General features: G+C 43.4%; 1 protein-coding gene across 1 annotated transcript in view; it reads right to left on the bottom strand.

The window, feature by feature from the left end:
- Nucleotides 1-20,222, bottom strand: part of man1a2 (mannosidase, alpha, class 1A, member 2) — a 158,104-nt gene that overhangs the window by 112,552 nt on the left and 25,330 nt on the right. The window contains exon 3 of the mRNA XM_084022624.1: nucleotides 16,112-16,373. Within this exon, the coding sequence (XP_083878750.1) occupies nucleotides 16,112-16,373 (262 nt within the window). The remainder of the gene's footprint in view (nucleotides 1-16,111; nucleotides 16,374-20,222) is intronic.

The following is a 20,222-nucleotide window of genomic DNA, read 5'->3' as shown; positions in this document are numbered from 1 at the left end:
AGGTTTTTTTGTTATCAGTCCTAGTTGTAGTTATTCCCTCCCCGGAGGCGTTTTCAGTTTAGAGCGTTGTTTTGTTTATTCCCCCCTTAGCTCATAGGGTTGTTTTGTTGTAAGTTTTTCATAGCCATCCCTCCTTTGAGGCGTCTTCTGTTTTGGTATTTCTGTACGGCCTGAATAAAGTCCTGCGTCCTTTTGAAAAACTCTGCATCCGAGTCCTATCCTTGTGTCCTGGGCGTGATAAGTCTCACTCGCATTATTGCATGTTTATTTAATGGATATAGAATTTTGGTTACAAGTTACTGAATCGAATCATGGTTTACAGAATCGAATCGTTACAAAAGAAAAAAATCGTCCTTGAATCGAATCGCCAACTACTGTATCCTTAATCGAATCGAAGTGAAGCCAAAGATTAACACCCCTAGTTAATAGTCAAATTAATTCCACTCCTTTTCTTTTATTGCCCTAAAGCTCTCTCCATCACAAGACAAAGGTTTAATGGGCACTTATGGTCGAGTCGCGTAATTAGCAGGATAGCACAGAGCTTTAAGCTGATGGAAGTGGTGGAAAAATAAAGGCTTTTGTGTTCTGCACAGTCTATGAAATATGATTTTTTTTTTCAAAAAAAGGTTCATTTCTATTTCTGGAGGAACAGAGGAACTGAGGGCATGACTGGTCCTGATTTTATATGAGCTGCTGGCTCATGTAATTGTTTTTAATTACTTGATTATTATTTTAATCTTGCCATTCATGTATTTAAGTTTTTGTTGGTATTGTTTAAAGTTAGCCTTTTTCAACTTAAGCCTTTTAGCCTTTTTTCAACTAAAAAATCATACTTTTTTTGCCACCATTATTGTAGAACAGCAGCATCCAGATCATGTTCTCAACCCTGGCCCCTGTGCTGAAAACCCTATTGAGTCAATCACAGAAGAACCGCCAGATCCTCCCTTTACTTCCATAGAAAAGGCTCTTCTTTTTCTGAAGGTTGAAGTTTTTGCTGTGGGGGAAGGAGCCGGAGCTTTTGTGGGAGGTGGAGCGCTACCAGTTAGATCTGGTGGGGTTTACCTCTACGCACAACCTCGGCTCTGGAACCGTACTCTGGATAGGGGTTGGACTCTATTCTTCTCTGGAGTTAACCAAGGTGTGAGGCGCCGGTGGGTGTGGGGATCCTCACAAATCCCCAGCAAAGTGCCACTGCCACGGAGTTTACCTAGGTGGACGAGAAGGTCGCCTCCCTATGCCTGCAGGTTATGGAGGGGAAAACTCTGATTGTTGTTTGTGCATATGCACCAAACAGCAGTTCACATTATTGGGCCTTCTTAGAGACCCTGAATGGGTCCTGTAAGGGGCTCCAGTAGGGGACTCCATAGTTCTGCTGAGAGACTTCAACATGCACGTGGGCAACGATAGAGATAACTGGAGCAGCGTGATTGAGAGGAACGGCCTCCTAGATCTAAATAAATCAGAGTGGTCGTTTGTTATTGAATCTGACCGACCCGCCCTCTAAAGTTGAGGCAGAGTTGGAAGCAATTTCCCTGGTGGAAGTCACTGAGGTAGTCAAACAACTTCTCAGTGGCAAAGCCCCAGGGATTGATGAGATATGTCCAGAAATGCTGAAGGCTTTGGTGGTGGAGGGGCTGTCTTGAAATGACACATCTCCTCAACATTGCGTAGAAGTAAGGGACGGTGCCTAAGGAGTGGCAGACGGGGGTGGCGGTCCCCCTGTTCATAAAGGGGGACCAGAGAGTGTGTACCAACTAAAGGGGTATCACACTACTCAGCTTCCCTGGTAAAGTCTACTCCAAGGTGCTGGAAAGGAGGGTTCGGCCGATAGTTGAACCTCTGATTGAAGGGGAATAATGTGGGTTCTGTCCTGGCCGTGGAACAACAGACCAGCTTACTCTCGCGAGAATCCTGGAGGGTGCCTGGGAATATGCCCATCCAGTCTACATGTGTTTTATGGACTCGGAGAAGGCGTATGACCGGGTCCCCCGGGATATTTTGTGGGATGTGCAAATTGGTTGAAGCCTGTTGGTTGAAGCCGGAGAGCAAAATGAGTCCTTACGAAAGGATTGACGTTCCCTCTACAGAAACTGGGCGCATGTATGCCATCAAAAAAGATGAGCACAAAAGAGCAGAGATGTACATTAGACAATTTGTAAAGTGACCGCCAAATTAATGAATATGACTGAGGAATTGGATCAAAAAGATGAAAAAATGTTTGATCCCTCATAGTGAGCATAGAGACAAAGTATTATTCAATATCAAACTTTGGAGACTTTTCTACTGTAATTAGGGGTAGGTAAAAATATTGATATGGCAATATATTGCGATACTTTGCCGCCCAATACGATATTGATTTTTCAACTCCAAAGATTGATTTAAAAAAAAAGATTCATGTTTAGACGCGTTGTGAATGCAGTATGACTTCCACTCCGGTAGGTGGCGACGAAGAGCCGCAGTTGGCAAGTCTGGCAGATGGAGTTGACTGTTTTGAATGTTTAAAACACTCACGCCCCTCCCCCTCTACCACCGAGCTCCTCCGCTCCCTCCCATTGAGTGCTCGTCAGTGCGCATGCACCAGATTCTCTGAACGAGTCCGTATCTTCTAGGGATCTCCCGATCCAGCTTTTTGCACTTACGATCCGATACCGATATTGTAGCTTTTAGTATCGGCCGATACCGATACCGGCCAATCCAAGCATGTATTAAAGATAAAAGATATTTACTTATTTTGTTGTCAGACTCATGTTGAAAAGAGTTTTACTCTTAAGAACAACTAGCCAACTTAATTAGGTTAGTTTGAATAATCCACAATGGTTGGTAATGAGAAGCTGACCTGTTTATTCTTAACAGGGTTAAATAAACACAAAATAGACTAAATAATAAATAGTCAATCTTACCGCTTTACCATTTTGAATACTTACAGGGGGTGCGGCCGTCCCATCAGCCTCCCCCGCGGCATCCGAGCGCTCTTTCCCAGCCTTGCGCAGGTTGAAAACCTGGCTGCGCAACACTAGGAAGCAGGAAAGACTTACGCATTACGCTAATCATAACTCTACACTATGTTAATTAATCGCTGTTGTTAGCAGCCTCAATGAGCTGGACACCGACTCACGGAGCGGCTCCCGGTCGGTCAGAGCGCAGCCAACCCCGGCAGTCAACGAGGATCAACAGCTGAGTGGCGAAGGCTCCGCTTTTATGTCCGCATCATAACGCTTTTGGTGCGTGTTTAAAACAGTGGGTTTACTTCAAAACGCGAGCGTCAGAAGCTGTCAGAGCGTTTATGACCAGTGTTTTAGAGCTCCCCCTAAATGTCTCAAAGCTTGACTTTATTGTGGCAAGTATTGCACTCTGCCTCTTTGTCTTTTTCGTCTTTTAGGGTAAAATAATCCCACACAGCTGACATTTTTATCGATAACTTAAAATTCTTAGTGGGACATGCACTGACAAGTCCGTCTTGTTGTTGTTTAGTGGATGCTGGACAGGTCGCGAGGTGTGCGCTAGGTGTGCTGGAAAAAGCGGACCGGAGTTTGGGGAAAAACAGAAAAAACTGGAATGGTCCGTTGTCCATGCTAAAGGATGGCTTGCAGGAGTTGGACCACCCAGTTAATCTTATTGATTATGTGCATGGTTTTTGCCACAGGTTATTTTTGGCCTGGCGGTGCGCAAAAAAGAACCAGGTTAAATCTAAAGCGCGAATGAAGGAGATTTTTGATCGGCACACAGAGAGTAGACTGTTTAGTCCGGGGAACAGGTATTGATGTTGTTGCCAATCCCTGGCTCACCGTTTCGTGCATGATTTTCTGGCCCTTATGACATTGTTCGCCAAGTCTCTGAGTATGACTGTCATAGCAACACCAAATTGGAGAAAATCGTCTCAGCTTTGTCACATTAATTTATTAAAACCATATTATTCTCCAGCTTCCAGGAGTGATGTGATGGGAGATAACGTGGGGTCTGTTGCGCTGGCAGTCGGGGGTGCAACTTCATCTTCTCCTATGGTGGCAGCTGATGGGGAAGATGAATGTGCCCCTGATGACAGTTTATTATTGCCGCGACTTAAAATTTCAGTTGCGCTGAACAATCTTGATGGCCTATTGGGTCATATGTCAGAGACGCAGAGGGGTGAACTAAAATCACTGATTTTGTTTTTCATCTTTATTTTACAATGTACCGACATGCACAAACATGGTTGAGCATGATATCGACATAGGTGATGCAGCGCCAATTAGGCAACGTTTCTACCGTATCCCACCGGTAAAACACTGCTTGCTGGTAGCAAAACCAGACAACACGTTTAGATTCTGCACTGATTACAGCAAGGTTAATATGGTAACTGCCTGATTCCTTCCCACTTCCTTGGATAGAGGATGGCATTGATCGTGTAGGGGCTGCGAAGTTTGTTACAAAGTTAGATCTTCTCAAAGGGTATTATCAGATCCCGCTAACAGCGCGTGCACAGGAGGCATCTGCTTTCGTCACTCCATCCGGCTTATACACATACAATGTGATGAGTTTTGGTTTGCATAATGCGCCCTCTACCTTTCAACGTCTGATGAATCGCATAATATCTGGGCTAGAGGGTTGTGCCGTTTATCTGGATGATGTGATGATAGTGAGTGATACCTGGCCTGTGCACTTGTCAGGATTGGCGGCGTTGTTTGAGAGGCTCCAGGCAGCTAACCTAACGGTTAATTTAGCAAAGTGCGAGTTCGCGAAAACTACTGTAGTCTATCTGGGGAAGGTAATGGGACAAGGAGAGGTACGGCCAGTGCGGGCCAAAGCCATTGACAATTTTCCACCTCCTGCAACAACAAAGGAGCTGATGCTGTTTTTAGGCATGGTCGGATATTATAGGAGTTTTTGTTTTAATTTTTCGACAGTGGTCGCACCCCTCACTAATCTATTGAAGGGAAAAGCTCAGTTTCTTTGGACTGATAAGTGCGAAAGAGCTTTTGACAATGACAAATTGTTGCTCAGCACTGCACCTGTCCTGGCGGCTACCCGGCTTGACCATCCTTTTAAGATGCAGGTGGATGCTAGCCCCATTTACATGGTGAAGGTAGTTCTGGTGTAGGTACCAGCATCTGACCTCACACATGTCCTTGGTAAACTGCTCTCGACATGTTCTTCTAGGGCAGCCTTTGTCAGTGGGATCGACAGCACATTCTGTTTCTTCACAAATAACTTCCTCCTTGCAGCGTCAATTTCTGTGCATTGGATGGTTAGGTGATATAGCAGTATAACAAACCTCTCAATTGTAGCTACAACATCTTGGGGTATGTTATCTGGGGCAGAAGATACTTTTAACAGGGTATTTGTAAGTTCTGGAAAGACAGTCCATACAGCCCATGCAGTCTTCTTCCCTTGGCCAGCAAAGCTGATTACTGTGTCACAGCAGTCAGTGCATGGAACACTGGAAGTGCTTGTGTCTTCTCAGGACCCAGTACTGCTGCAATTTCATGGGCTGCAAGGTATCGAAAACCCTTTCCAGTTCCAAATGCCAACCACATCTTCTGGTTGGAGACGCTGAGCAACTGCCACAGCCAGAACCACAACATCCGTATCAACAGTTTGTATCATGATTTTCTGATGGCCATTTCTTGCTGCATGGACCACATGTAATAACATTCTACTATCAGCTTCCTCATGTAAACATGGAGCAATTGAAGACGGATCATGAAGTGGTGGCTAACTGAGGACATCTATATCATTTGTGACAACAAGCTGTTTGTCTTCCAGCACAAATTTTATTTTGTGTGAATGTACACAAATCTACACCAACTACACTAACTCTAAACCCAACTCTAACCCTAACTGATATCCAAATAAGATAAATGCAATTGTATTGAAAGCACTGTTTTCCTAGGCGACCAGGCATGCCCGCCATCTTGAACATTTTTGGTAGTTGGCAGCCATTTTTGCCACCATATTGAAAATAGTAATTCAAATGAATGTTCCCAAGTGCTATGCTTAGTAGATTAATCCAACATACACTCACAGGCCACTTTATTAGGTACACCTTGCTAGTAGCGGGTTGGACCCCCTTTTGCCTTCAGAAGTGCCTTAATCCTTTGTGGCATAGATTCAACAAGGTACTGGAAACATTCCTCAGAGAGTTTGGTCCATATTGACATGATAGCATCACACAGTTGCTGCAGATTTGTCGGCTGCACATCCATGATGCAAATCTCCCATTCCACCACATCCCAAAGGTGCTCTATTGGATTGAGATCTGGTGACTGTGGAGGCCATTTGAGTACAGTGAACTCATTGTCATGTTCAAGAAACAAGTCTGAGATGATTAGCGCTTTATGACATGGCGCATTATTCTGCTGGAAGTAGCCATCAGAAGATGGGTACACTGTGGTCATAAAGAGATGGACATGGTCAGCAACAATACTCAGGTAGGCTGTGGCGTTGACACGATGCTCAATTGGTACTAATGGGCCCAAAGTGTGCCAATAAAATATCCCCCACACCATTACACCACCACCAGAATGTCGCAACAGAAATCGAGACTCATCAGACTGGGCAACGTTTTTCCAATCTTCTATTGTACCATTTTGGTGAGCCTGTGCGAATTGTAGCCTCAGTTTCCTGTTCTTAGCTGACAGGAGTGGCACCCGGTGTGGTCTTCTGCTGCTGTAGCCCATCCGCCTCAAGGTTCGACGTGTCATGCGTTCAGAGATGCTTTTTCGGACCATTCTCTGTAAACCCTAGAGATGGTTGTGCGTGAAAATCCCAGTAGATCAGCAGTTTCTGAAATACTCAGACAAGCCCGTCTGGCACCAACAACCATGCCACGCTCAAAGTCACTTAAATCACCTTTCTTCCCCATTCTGATGCTCAGTTTGAACTGCAGCAGATCGTCTTGACCATGTCTACATGCCTATGCATTGAGTTGCTGCCATGTGATTGGCTGATTAGAAATTTGCATTAACGAGCAGTTGGACAGGTGTACCTAATAAAGTGGCCGGTGAGTTTATATCCTCATATCATTTATCCACCATTTTGCAAAATGGTCGCCATATTAAAAATGTATGATGGGTCCATATCCATATCGTTTGTCATTTGTGTCTTTGAGCATAACTACCAAATTTGATGCATCTATCTCTTATTATCCATTGTTAATATGAAATTTGATGCATCTTCATACTAGATTTTTTTCAATAAATTCTGTGATGGTCAGGTGAGAAGATTTTCAGAAATTTGATGAAATGACACAGTATTTGGCAACTACCGTGAGGTCCACAGGCTCCACTGAAGGTTTTTTTGGTGTGGGAGAAACCGGAGCACCCGGCGAAAACCCATACTTGCCACTAGGGATGTCCCGATCCAGCTTTTTGAACTTCCGATCCGATACCGATATTGTAGCTTTTAGTATCGGCCGATACCGATACCGGCCGATCCCAGCATGTATTAAAGATATTTACTTATTTTGTTATCAGACTCATGTTGAAAAGGGTTTTACTCTTAAAGGAAAAGTTCAGAATTTTGGACATAGGACCTCATTTCCAACTTACCCGAGGTGATATAGGTCGGTGGAGACCGTTTTCAGCACAATTGGTCCAGTCCTTATAGTTGCACAAGTCACTGTTGCTAAACTGGTGTTGAGCTAGCGCACGTCAACGGTAACATCCAGCCTGCCACTAAAAACAGCTTTAACTGCTCCGCAGAACACCCGTGACAAATGTATTATAACGTCGGACTATCGATGTACATGTCAGTGTTGGTAGAATAATTTTAGAAATTAAACCAACCTTGCATTTTCAATGATTAAACATTTTAAGGGACTAGTTTCTCAGCAGCAGCGGAATTTTACTTTGCGTGTTAGTTGTAGTGCGTAAAAACGAAACCTAAGCGCCCTACAGTCGTGACCGCTAGTACTCGTAGCAGCGTTAAAACATTTTTTTTAATTATTCTACCAACACTGACATGTACATCGATAGTCCGACGTTATAATACATTTGTCACGGGTGTTCTGCGGAGCAGTTAAAGCTGTTTTTAGAGAGAGGCTGGATGTTACCGTTGACGTGCGCTAGATCAACACCAGTTTAGCCGCAGTGACTTGTGAAACTATAAGGACTGGACCAATTGTGCTGAAAACGGTCTCCACCGACCTATATCACCTCGGGTAAGTTGGAAATGAGGTCCTATGTCCAAAATTCCGAACTTTTCCTTTAAGAACAACTAGCCAACTGAATTAGGTTAGTTTGAATGATCCACAATGGTTGGTAATAAGAAGCTGATCTGATTATTCTTAACAGGGTTAAATAAACACAAAATAGACAAAATAATAAATAGTCAATCTTACCACTTTACCACCACGCTTGACTTTATTGTGGCAAGTATTTCACTCCGCCTCTTCATCTTTTAGGGTAAAATAATCCCACACAGCTGACATTTTTATCGATAACTTTAAATTCTTAGTGGTAAATATAAGTTATGGGTTTACTCAACAGCCTAATAGTTCATAGAAATTCAGGTAGAAATAGGTTAACTCAGAGTTCCACAGCTTATCAAAAACAATCCTCCCCCTAAGACGTCATCACGTCCTAATACTACACACAATATGGCTTGATGCTGTTTTTAAGGAGTGCATATATTTATCGACAACAGTCGACCTGCATCAGCGCATGTGCGCACGAGCGGATCTGTGCGAGCAGGCAGCGCGGAAGCCGGTCCGGTTCCGGTCCCGCTCACACCACGAGTCTGAAGAGTGCAACAGCTTATCAAAATACAGTGTCAACTCCGTGTTTTCAAAGTATAAAGCAACATCGTGGTGGTTTAACGAGGCGGAACGGCATCAGAACAACATCAAGCGCGTAAAGTACACGAAGAAGATCGTAGCGGGAGCGCGCGGCGAGAATTGTTGTCTACACTGTGCTGCGCGGAGGCGCTCCTAATGTAAATGTTTCTTGATTTATGAATGAATTGATAGGTGGCTTATTTTTGGCGTATTGATTTCATGGCCTGTACAATGGTAGGGGAAACACTGGACATGCACAGACAAGGCCGTCTTGTTGTTGTTTAGGGGATGCTAGACAGGTCGCGAGGTGTGTGCTAGGTGTGCTGGAAAACGCGGACCGGATTTTGGGGAAAACCGTAAAAAAACTGGAATGTATTACCTACATCGGTGTGCTGGAAAACACGGACCGGAGTTTTGGAAAAAAAACTGGATCGGGAGTCCGGATCGGGATTTTCCCGTGCCGGCCGATCCGATTCAAATATCGGATCGGGACATCCCTACTTGCCACCATTATTGTAAAACAGCAGTATCCAGATCATGTTCTTGAACCTGGCCCCAGTGCTGAAAACCCTAGAGGCAACAGAAGAACCGCTGGATCCTCTTCAGCAGGGGCAGTCTTTTGGTCGATTTGGCTTCAGGAGATGTGGAGGGTTTGTGTTCAGATAGGGGGAAGACCTTGTTTTTTTTCTTCCATTTACAGAAAAAGCTCTTCTTCTCCTGAACTTCGAAGGTATTTGCATTGGTTAATTGGTCATCTTTAAACTCACAATCTGAATGTGTCTCTTCTGGTTTGACATCCTCATCCTTTAAAACTGATTCCAGAGGGTCAGAGCTCAGGTCTTCTTCCCTGAGCAGGCTGTACTTGCCATAGCTCTCCTGTTTAGGAGAGCAATGTGAGTCCAATGAGTCTATTGTTGCAGATAAGCCTTTGGGAGATGCCCTGAGGTCCAACGGCTCCACTGAAGATGTTGAATCCATCACCAAATATTCTTCCATGATTTCCGTTGTGGCTATTTTGTACTCTGAAAAAGATCGGAGTGCAGAGTACATTCTCAATTCACGCTGCACTCTTTTCTTGACGTATTTAGCAGCTGAATCCCAGTTTGTTTCTGGATTACAGCTTATCTCTTCTAACCAATTATCGATGGATTCCTCCAGCTCGTACACTTCGAGTAAAACCACATCCAAATCTGAAACGCACATGCTGGAAGGTGTAGGTACATCAGGGGCTTCTCGTCCTGATGGTCGTGGTGTTGAAACCATCACCAAATCTTCTTTTGCGTCTCCCAGTATCATTCTTTGGGACTGGGATCGGAGTTCAACACACTTGCTCAAGAAAGATGACATCTTTTTGTGGACGCAAAAAGCAGCTTCGTATTCTGATTCATTGGGTACCACAGCTACATATTGGGCGATGAACAGCAGCAGCTTGTTCATATTGCAAACAATCAGATCCATTACAACTGAACAGATGCCATGTTCAGATGTAGTTGTAGTTCTTGTAGCTGAAGGTGCATCATCAATCACCCACCCATTCTGCTTCTGTGTCTCCTTGGTTCTCTGCAAGGGCTGTTCTGAAATTAATATCATCTTTAGGCTGTTCAACCAGGGACCTCAGTTCAGCAATAGTCTCCTTCTTTGTGTGAGGAGGATTATGGGGGTACCTTCCACTGATTTTACACTTGGAGAGTCTGTGTCTACAAAGATCACTAAATATTTCCACTTTATCTTCTGGAAGTATCCAAGTCTTTGTATGCTGTTGTTTTTTTCTTCAGATTAGCCAACCTTAAATCTCTCCTACTGAGACCAACTGATATATTTGAGAAAGGAGACTCCCTTTATAGAATGTGTGAGAACTGTGCCTTTGATGTTGTGACATCACACCACTATCATAGAATGTGACGTCATGGTAACCATGACACAGTGCCATCATGGAACACTATTTTTGTTATGATTTGAATTTTTCACATACATGAAAGTTATGTTAGATTAAAACAATGTGAATTTTGGAAATTACTACATCCATCCTTTTTCAATACATTTTGGATTTTGATCTGTACAACGCTGTGTGATGGTGCTGCCATTAAATAACAGCCACAAAAACACTTTTCTCACCTTTAAAAAAAATGAAAATGGAATCAGTCAACTCAAAATAAACCGTTGTAGATCAACATTCTTCAGTCTATTTTATAGAAGTTGTGAATTACGTTAGAGCTGAAAAATGTGCTCGATGGCAGTGTAGCGCAGCGTTTTGATTAGGTGACGGACCCCTGCATATCTAATTATGGAAAAGGCCTGCAAATCTTTCATAATAAACATCCCCACTGCAGATAGTGATTTGATATTTACTTGGCAGATTTTCGCTTTGAAAAAAAGTACAATTGTTGTATCAGGTGTAGGGTTGGGCATCGTTTGGATTTTACCGATTCCGATCCCGATTCCGATCCTCTGTTTCGATTCCTGTTCTAAACGATTCTCGATTCCGATTCTTTGAGGTGCAGGTCAACAGGTCCAGTGTTGCCACAGTTACTTTGAAAAGTAGTACTCTTGACTTCACTTAACTTAAATAATTGTTTGCATATTGTAATGGCAGTAACATCAAGAATGAACATTTTATGAATATTGAACCGGCATTAGAGCAGCAAGGATTGGTTTTATGAAACAAATGAGCACAGTCCTAAAGTATGAGCGGCGTGATGACGAAGGGAGGGGGCGGGGCCAGCAAGCAGCGAGACATTTCTCCACTAAACCCTATCAAGAGAGACTCCGCTCGCATCTCAGCACAGACTGAGTTAGCAGGAGCTCCGTGAAATCGAGAACTCGTCTTGTTTATTCACACGCTGCGCCTTTTCACCGTCACCGGACGGGACCTGCTCGTTTAATGTGGTTGTGCCATGCTGTGACTCTAAATGTTCGACGTTGTATTCTTGAAAGTAGACAACACTTTGTTGTTAACACAGAGTGTACAACGAACCTTTATGTTGCCATCTTTTGCTGAGATGAAGTCGAAATAATGCTTGTATTTCCAGCTGGAAAATGCGTATCTCTCCCCCTCCATTGTTTACGTTTCTGCCGGTAAAGCCGACTACACGCGACCGTCCGTGAGGTGTCGGCTAACATACGTCACCCCCCTGAGACGCACGAAGAAAGCAGATCTATTTTTTTACTGACAAAAATAGTAACGCACCGTGTATTTGGATAAGTAACTTTAATCTGACTACTGGTTTGGCAATAGTAGCGCGTTAGACTACTCGTTACTGATCGTTCTATCGCGGAGTCTCCGCACGCCGGGCGGAGTAATACAAACAAACTAGTGCGAGCGGAGTAAAACAAACAAACTAGTGCGGACGTTTAAGAACCCCAAAAAAAGGATCGCAATTCCAACAGCTTCTTAACGGTTCCGGAACCGGAGGTTAGGAACGCGGAACCGGATCTCGATGCCCAACCCTAATCAGGTGTTGCAAGTGGCAGTACCATCACTACAAAACTGTCCTCGCAAATTGAAAATGGAAAACAAATATCACAATTGTTAATTTCTTCAACTATCAAATATTTTTGTAATTGAGGAATCTACCAATTATTCCATTAATTAATCAAGTAATCGGATAAAAAATTAACATTGTATATAATTAGTTCAAAGTTCACTGTTCACGTTCATAGTTCACCATTTCAATTCTGAACTAGTTCAAAGTTCAGTTAATATGGCAACTTTTCAACTGCAGGGCAAACTAATACTGAACCATGTTTTTGTTTAGAAACAATAACATGTTCACATGTTTGCCTTTTACAGGCAGCAGGGGAGGGGGGAGGAGGGGGAGAGGAGGGGAGGGGCTAGTGAACCTGAGTGAGCAGAGTGAGAGAGGTAGAGGAGCGCTGCGCATGAGGACAGAGAGACGCTGCGCTCACACAAACTCTGGTTAGAAATCTGAGTGAATTGCTGAACTTATAGAAGAGATACTATGGGTATTTGGATCGATCCGCCCACCCTTAACAAAGACATGCTGTTTCTGAAGTGCGAGCAGGTCGTGTCACTCGACTCATCAGGAGAATAAAAAAAACGGTAAATTGGACCTCAACATTGATGTATGTCGTTCATTTCACACAATATAAACTAATTCACGTTCAAGTTTTTTATTTACAAATGCATTGCGTTCAGTTCAAAGTTCAAAGAAAAATGAACGAGTTCAATGAACGCGTTCTTTTGAACTTGTTCTGCTGCAGGGAGGGGAGGGGGAGGGGGGCTGCTCGGCCCACCACGCACCTGTCCCGGTTTCGGTTGTTTTTCTGCTTTTTCAACGATTCTGAACAACGACTCTCCGACAGTAAAAGCAGCGTTCCCAGCCTGGCTCCGGCCGTGCTGCATTATGTCGGCCCGCCCGCGACCAAGGAACACATTCAGCTGCACTTCACTGATTTTTGCTTGCATGTGCGGCCAAAATGGTCGCACTCTGGAGCCCTGGCTTCCTCAAAACGCTCCGTGTAGAACAATGTTCCCTGCTGAGCAGGCCGCATAATGTGTGAGATAGGAATTTAAAGAAGCTTCGAGGCAGAGTTTTTGCCTCAAGCGTTTTTTGTAATCAAGTTACTCCAGTAACTCGAGTAATTGTTTCAGCCCTAATCATTTCACACCACTCCAATCCCAGGGCCAAATTTATAAGAACCAAAATAACCCAAAAAAAGTAATGCAGGAAAAGAAAGATGGTATAATCCCATAGAAAGCAATGCTGTAACCGTCTGGCTCAACAACTGCCTGTATAACATCTGATTGTCTACATGGAATATAAATGATGGATGCTGATACTCCCTCGACGTTGCAGAATAAAAAAAAATCTCCGGTCTTTAACCACAATTCTATGTCAGTGTGCGATTAGGGTTTCTCCTTGGAACCACAAGTCAAAAAGGGTGTGTTGTACTATGTTTCTGTGTTTCTAGCTTGTTTGGGAGTGTATGGCATTATCTTTGAATGGTAATTATGAATAGAACAAAAGGGGCATTTAGAGACAAAGGCGGGTTTGGAGTGAATGGGCCAGCTCCCATGCGTGGCGAGTGGTCTGACTCCAAGTGCTGTTTCAATTGAGACGATATGAGGTAATTATGCAGGAGAACTTGCAGGAGGGAGGAGAGTAAGGAAGGAGAGCAGCAGAGAGAGGGAGAAAGGCTGTGGTTGGCTAAGTGTCTATAGAGAGCCAGACCAGATAGCACCATCTGCATTCCACACAAGCACTGTCCGTCTGGCTCGTTGTTGCCTTCAATAAAAGCTGGTGCTGAGTCAGACAGCCCACACACACACACACACACACACACACACACACACACACACACACACACACACACACACACACACACACACACACACACACACACACACACACACAATGGCGTCAGAATCGTTTCATATTACTTGCGCAACTATCAACTGAACGCGTCACACCCGCGTGCTTTGACGCCTGTGCAGCACACAGCGCCTGACGTGTAATGTAGTTTCCTCATTGACTTATAATGGTCACGCGTTCACGCGCACGTTCACGCGTGATGGCTGCTGCACGCCTGTGATCACATTACGCGGAGTAACTACGCGTAACATTCATGCGTTTTTTAGCGAACGCACGCATTAACGCTTGCATGAAGATAATTGAACATTTTTGTCAGGCGCTCACATGTACGCGGAAACGACGTGCGCAGACTCTGTCACGCGTAACAAGAAGCTGCGTACATATGAAGCAGCGTGCGCACGTCTGTCTCTCACTGTTTGACAAATGTTGTTACGCGTTCACACGCACGTGCGGTCGCAGATTCTGATGCTGCGCGGCCGGAATTGATCTGCTGTGCGCACCTACTCCGCGTAACATGAGAGTGTAATGTAGTTGCCTCCCCTGGTTGACCGAAATGAACAGGCCAACTACATTACGCGTTCAAGTTACGCGGAGTAGGTGCGCACAGCAGTTCAATTCCGGCCGCGCAGCATCAGAATCTGCGACCGCACGTGCGTGTGAACGCGTAACAACATTTGTCAAACAGTGACAGACAGACGTGCGCACGCTGCTTCATATGTACGCAGCTTCTTGTTACGCGTGACATACAACCTGCGCACGACAACGCACGCACGCATAACAAATAACCATGCGTTCACACACACGCTGCTGCGCGTCTTTCTAAGTGTTTTGACATCGATTTACCTTCTCTCACACACACACACACACACACACACACACACACACACACACACACACACACACACACACACACACACACACACACACACACACACACACACACACACACACACACACACACACACACACCTATAAGATGGCCTTTATTGCATTAAATGTGAATTAGGGGCCAATGACCTAAATATCACAGTGAAATAATGTCCCAAACCCTGTTTGTCCCACATATCATATGCTGGAATATGTACTGAATATCAATGGCACTAGTTTTTTGATGATTTGCTCTTGACAAAGGAATACTTTTGGATACTGTTTTTTTCGGATGCCTCCACGGTAAACAAAAAAGCATAGAAAAACGTAGAAAAGTCTTGTTTAAATTAAGTATATGGGGGCTACGTTACAATACAGCAGAAGGGTAATGAAACACCAATTTACACAGTCTATAACAACTTGTGCTGAATAATCCATGTCTCATTCATCCAGTAGTATGCTCATTACTTCCCAAACATGCATCTCAGCTACAACACTTCAACACTAATAGTCTCATGCTTGCACAGGCAAGCTACTTAAAGGAACAATTCTGAAGTGGTCATTTACTTTAATTAATCAAGACTTTTCTCTGTATTTAATATTCTTCTTTCTTTCATGGTGGAGATATGTGAAACAAAGGGGCTCAGGTTGAGCAAATTATCTACAAATGGTTAGTTTGTATATATTCCTGTTGCATTCCTTTTTTAAAAGCCATTCGTTTCCATCAGATATTTTCCCTGGCTCCTGCACATGTCAAAGTGTCCCTGGGCAACAACCCCAAACTGCTCAAATAGATCCTGGTGGCACCTTGCGTGGCAGCCGCTGCCATCAGTGTATGAATTGCTTTGTGTATTGCCATTATGTATTGCTTTGAGTGGACTGGAGACTAGAAAGGTGCTATCTAAATGCAGGTCCATTTACCATACTGATAGATTTATTGACAGCAATAAAATATACCGACATTAATTTCTACTAGCGTAGTTCTATCACAGTGTTTGTCGATTGCTCTTGCTGCACTCCTACTAATATGAGTCCCCATCAGTAAGAAGCAATTAAATAATCTGCATCAATGATGGATACATGATCCAAAATGACACAATAGAGAGAAAAACGTACTTATCAATGGGATATTTCAAATACGGAACAAGGGTCATCTTACCTCTCTGATCTTGTCGCGTTTCTCTTTGGCGTCGGGCTCTGGTGGCTCACCATCACTGACGCCCACCACTTTGGGCATTGGGACCGGCGGCAAAGGTTTAGGCCCTGCATCCTTCTTTTTCAGGTCCTCCATTACTTTGTTCTTCTCTGTCTGAATCTCAGCCTGCAGCTCCTCACGTGACTTTCTCAGCTTCTCCTTTGCTTCCTGCAGTGCTCGCTCATGGTCTGCCCGAATCTTGTCACGCAGGCTCTCCTCCTCCTCCCTGTAGGAGGCAGGTAAAATGTAGGTATGTTTTTTTTTATTATAATTACTTGTATTGTCCTTATTTGGAGCTCTAATAACTTCCACAAAGCAGATGAAGAATCAAAGACTTTAACGAAGCATGACACGAAAACACATAGAGAAAAGGTTAAATCAATTAAAAAGGAAAAATCAGTCCATTTTGTTTCCTGAAGGTCTACAGAATATCAAATTACTATGCTGTTAGTACAAGTGGTCACCAAATAAACAGGCTCACAATAAATAGCTGCAGGAAACCAGACTAAAACATGCCCACCTCTAATCCAGATCATGATGGTAAAAGACAAAAGCATCAGTTTATTATGGGACACCAGCCTGCCCCCCACCCAACTACTCTACAATGACATCTGTTCCAGCCAGGACATATAATAAATAGGTGTAGAGGAAAACAATAATAAGGCAAGAATGAGAGACATCATCTTTGATTCATTGGCAATCACAATAGAAAACACTCACAGTAGGTTGGTCATGATCAATTTCCATTATCAGTATAATCGTGAATATTGTCACGAGTGACTTGAAAAAGTTGTTTAGCTTGCTATCATAAGGTGCGTTTCCATCAGCTGTTTAGATGCGCATCTAGATGTATCGCATCGGAAAATGATGATGGAAACGCCGTGATTCGCATTAAAATCCCCTGATTCGCACAAAATGAAATACGCTCGCTATGGCCGGGTTTTGGTTGATTCGAATGGGATGGAAACAGCTGTATGCGAATCAAGTGTGACGTAGCGCACTTTCACCCCGACTGCTTCCGGTGTTTGACATTTAAATAGAGACCTCAAACCAGCCGGGAGACAGACAGCTGAACACGGCCGAACTCGGGCCACTTGTGCCCACAAGGCTGTGTGAAAAGCCCATGCACCTCACCCAAGCACCGACCGGTCCAGCCGGTGTCACCGGCAGGAAGACGACGGAATGTTTACAGGCTGGTTGCCATGCCAACCCGCGGAAAATCTCGCGTGACTTAGAAAACTTGCGCGAATTTGTAGTTTTCACCAAAGTCCGTTCTTTTGATGGAAACACACATGATTCGAATTTCTTTTAATGCGCATTTCCCAGTAATTCGAATCACTTTGGATGGAAACATGGCTATTGTAGAAGTGAAAAATATTGCTTTTCATCAACAAAGCTAGGTGAAAGCTAGTACATGGCTGGACTTTTCACATGACATGGTTAAGACACATTTGAGTAAAATGTTACAACTTACAAGACTAAAACTGCGTACTTGTATCTTTGATTTAAAAGATCTTATAATGAAGCAAATGATTATATGGAAGTGCATTCATTAGTCAGTATATTTTACAATTTGAATAAAGTAAAAGATATGAGCCTAAAAGCTGAAAGCATTTCCTGTTTTTTAATTGGATCATGTGTGTTAAAAAAAAATACATAATATTGATCAGTGGCAGCTGATTGTTTTTTCCATCAGTCATTTTGCTAAACACCACACAAAGTAAAATACTTCTCTCTCTCAACTCAAACTGTCTCTACAACCTGCAGCATGTCAGTCAGTCGCCAGGGCAACACTGTTTCCGATGACGCGGAGGAAGCACGCATGATTTCTTTACTGTTAATTTATTATGGCATTAGCACTGCTGTCCTTCAAACTGTGCTATTTCCCTGTTAATAGTGTGCAATTCACGAATAATGGTCTCATACTAAGATGTTGGACATACTAATAAATGTCACACAGTGTTGTGGTGACTAACTATCATGTTGGTCAGAAGTTTCAGGTGTAGCCAGCGGCTGAGTGTTGGCTAATGCTAGTAAAATATTAAGCCTAACATAAAATATGTTAGATGGAATCTGCTGAGTACAATAAGCTTGAAAAATCAGAAAAATATCTGTGTCGCCTGAATGCAAACATGTGAGCCTGTTCATTAATGACCTCCCAATGTGATAAACACAGGAAATGTGGGAGGAACTGACGAACTGCTGTGATCCGTGTGGACTCAGCTGCAAGCCTCCACAGAGCTGAAAAGCTGAGAAAACAATACTGCAAGTGTGTGAGTGTGTTGTAACTCAGACAGTACCCATTATCTGAATCTCTGTCCTCTTCCAAGAGAACAGCAGTGCAGGTTGTTAGCAGTAAGATTGCAATATATAAATGAATCAATTTAAAATGAAAACAGATGGCTTTGTAGGTGGCTTATTTGATCAAATGTGTGTTAATGTCTTCTGGCTGAGAAACAATTAAGCTCCCAAGTACATTTCAACTTTGTGGTATGGCAAGACCAGAGAAAACGTAGGTGTAATCCCATCTATGGTGTTCAGTTTGTGTAAAGGTTGTGACAAACTAGGCTGAATTACACTGTGTTATGCATGTAAATGGTGACTGTAGTGCAAAACAAAACATTTAAAAGAAAGAAAGCTTTTTTTTCTAGTACAGCAGCAATTAAGCCCAGGATTTATATATTTGGCCCTCTGTTCAGGTGTTTTCCATGCACATGTGTAAAACCCTCCATACGCAGTCTAAATCTACTGCTGATCAGGGGGGAAAGGTAGGACGGAGACTTAAGAGTGAGCTGCAAGTCAGCCTACGTTGGAGCAGATGGAGCGTATGATTCGACTACGGTGCAGCCAGAGCCAACCTCACCAGAGCAACATGTAAAAGTGTTTGGAGGCATTTGGTGGGATAACAGAGGCACCTTGCATGCCTTCATACATGGAAGCTGTTGTAGATGAGATAAGTACGGTAACTAAGAATCAGTGTGTGTCTTTCTGGTATTATCATCAGAAACTCGTCTGTTGAATTAGATACTGGTTGAAGAATGACAGTGAACAAGTAAAACATGAAAAAAGGGATTGAAGAGGTCTAAACAGTTGGTTGGGGGGGGGGGTTGATTGTATCATCAAACATTGCACCATATACAGTGCATCGTCGCACTGCAAGCAGATGAACAGGGGAACTAACATTCTTTAATTCTTCCCACCAAGGCTCGTGGAGAGTCATTAAAATACTGAACAGGCACAGTTGAAGAAAAAAAACCTCACTTGGCCACCAAGAGTAAAAAAAAACCCCACTGATATCAAATCCAACGAGAGAGAGATTATATAAGCGAGGGACTTCAGAGTGTCAGCAATAAAGGCAGGATCCTACATGTATGTGTGAGTGCATGAATCACTGCTGTAATGCTGTGTTCACACCAAACTTATCTTTCCACAAATTCACTTAATTTGTATATATCTCCAACTGACACGACACTGTGTCGTGAAAGCCTACCAGCAAGTGTTGATAGAGCAGCTAAAATGTTAGCAGAGCACCGATTGATCAGATCTCCATTCAGAAAACAAGCATATTGTGTTTTGCTTGTCGTCTTGCAGACAGACCTAACAAAGCATGACCTCAGACTTTTTACATATAGGCAGGATGCAAGTCTATCACAGAGCTGACATGTAGAGACACATCCTTTTTATCCATTTATTAAAATTAAATCACAGGAACAATTGTTTATTTTATGTTCATACAACTGTGGTAAACCAGCCGACGTGTGTCTTGCTAGACGGAGTTCACCGAGCACCTCTGCATGATGTTATGCATCCAGACAGGTTGCCGTTTCCCAGTGTATCTGGGTCATATCCCACACTTAACCTGACCTACTTAAGGTCAGAATTGAGAATACACAGGCATGCAAGCTCATCAGGGGTGAAAAAGGCAACTAAGATGCAAACACTTCACCCCACGATGGCATCCCTCTTCTGGCCATTATTTGTAAATAACTCATTTATGCATACAAGCTCAAATATAACCATCAAAAAGTACTCGTGGTGAAAGAGTGCTATTTCTCTCCTTACTGAACAAACCGTA

Source organism: Eutrigla gurnardus (assembly GCF_963514095.1).
Source record: "Eutrigla gurnardus genome assembly, chromosome: 12".
NCBI lineage: Eukaryota > Metazoa > Chordata > Actinopteri > Perciformes > Triglidae > Eutrigla > Eutrigla gurnardus.
The sequence above is the reverse complement of the archived record's forward strand: the minus strand, read 5'-3'. Positions and strand labels throughout refer to the sequence as shown.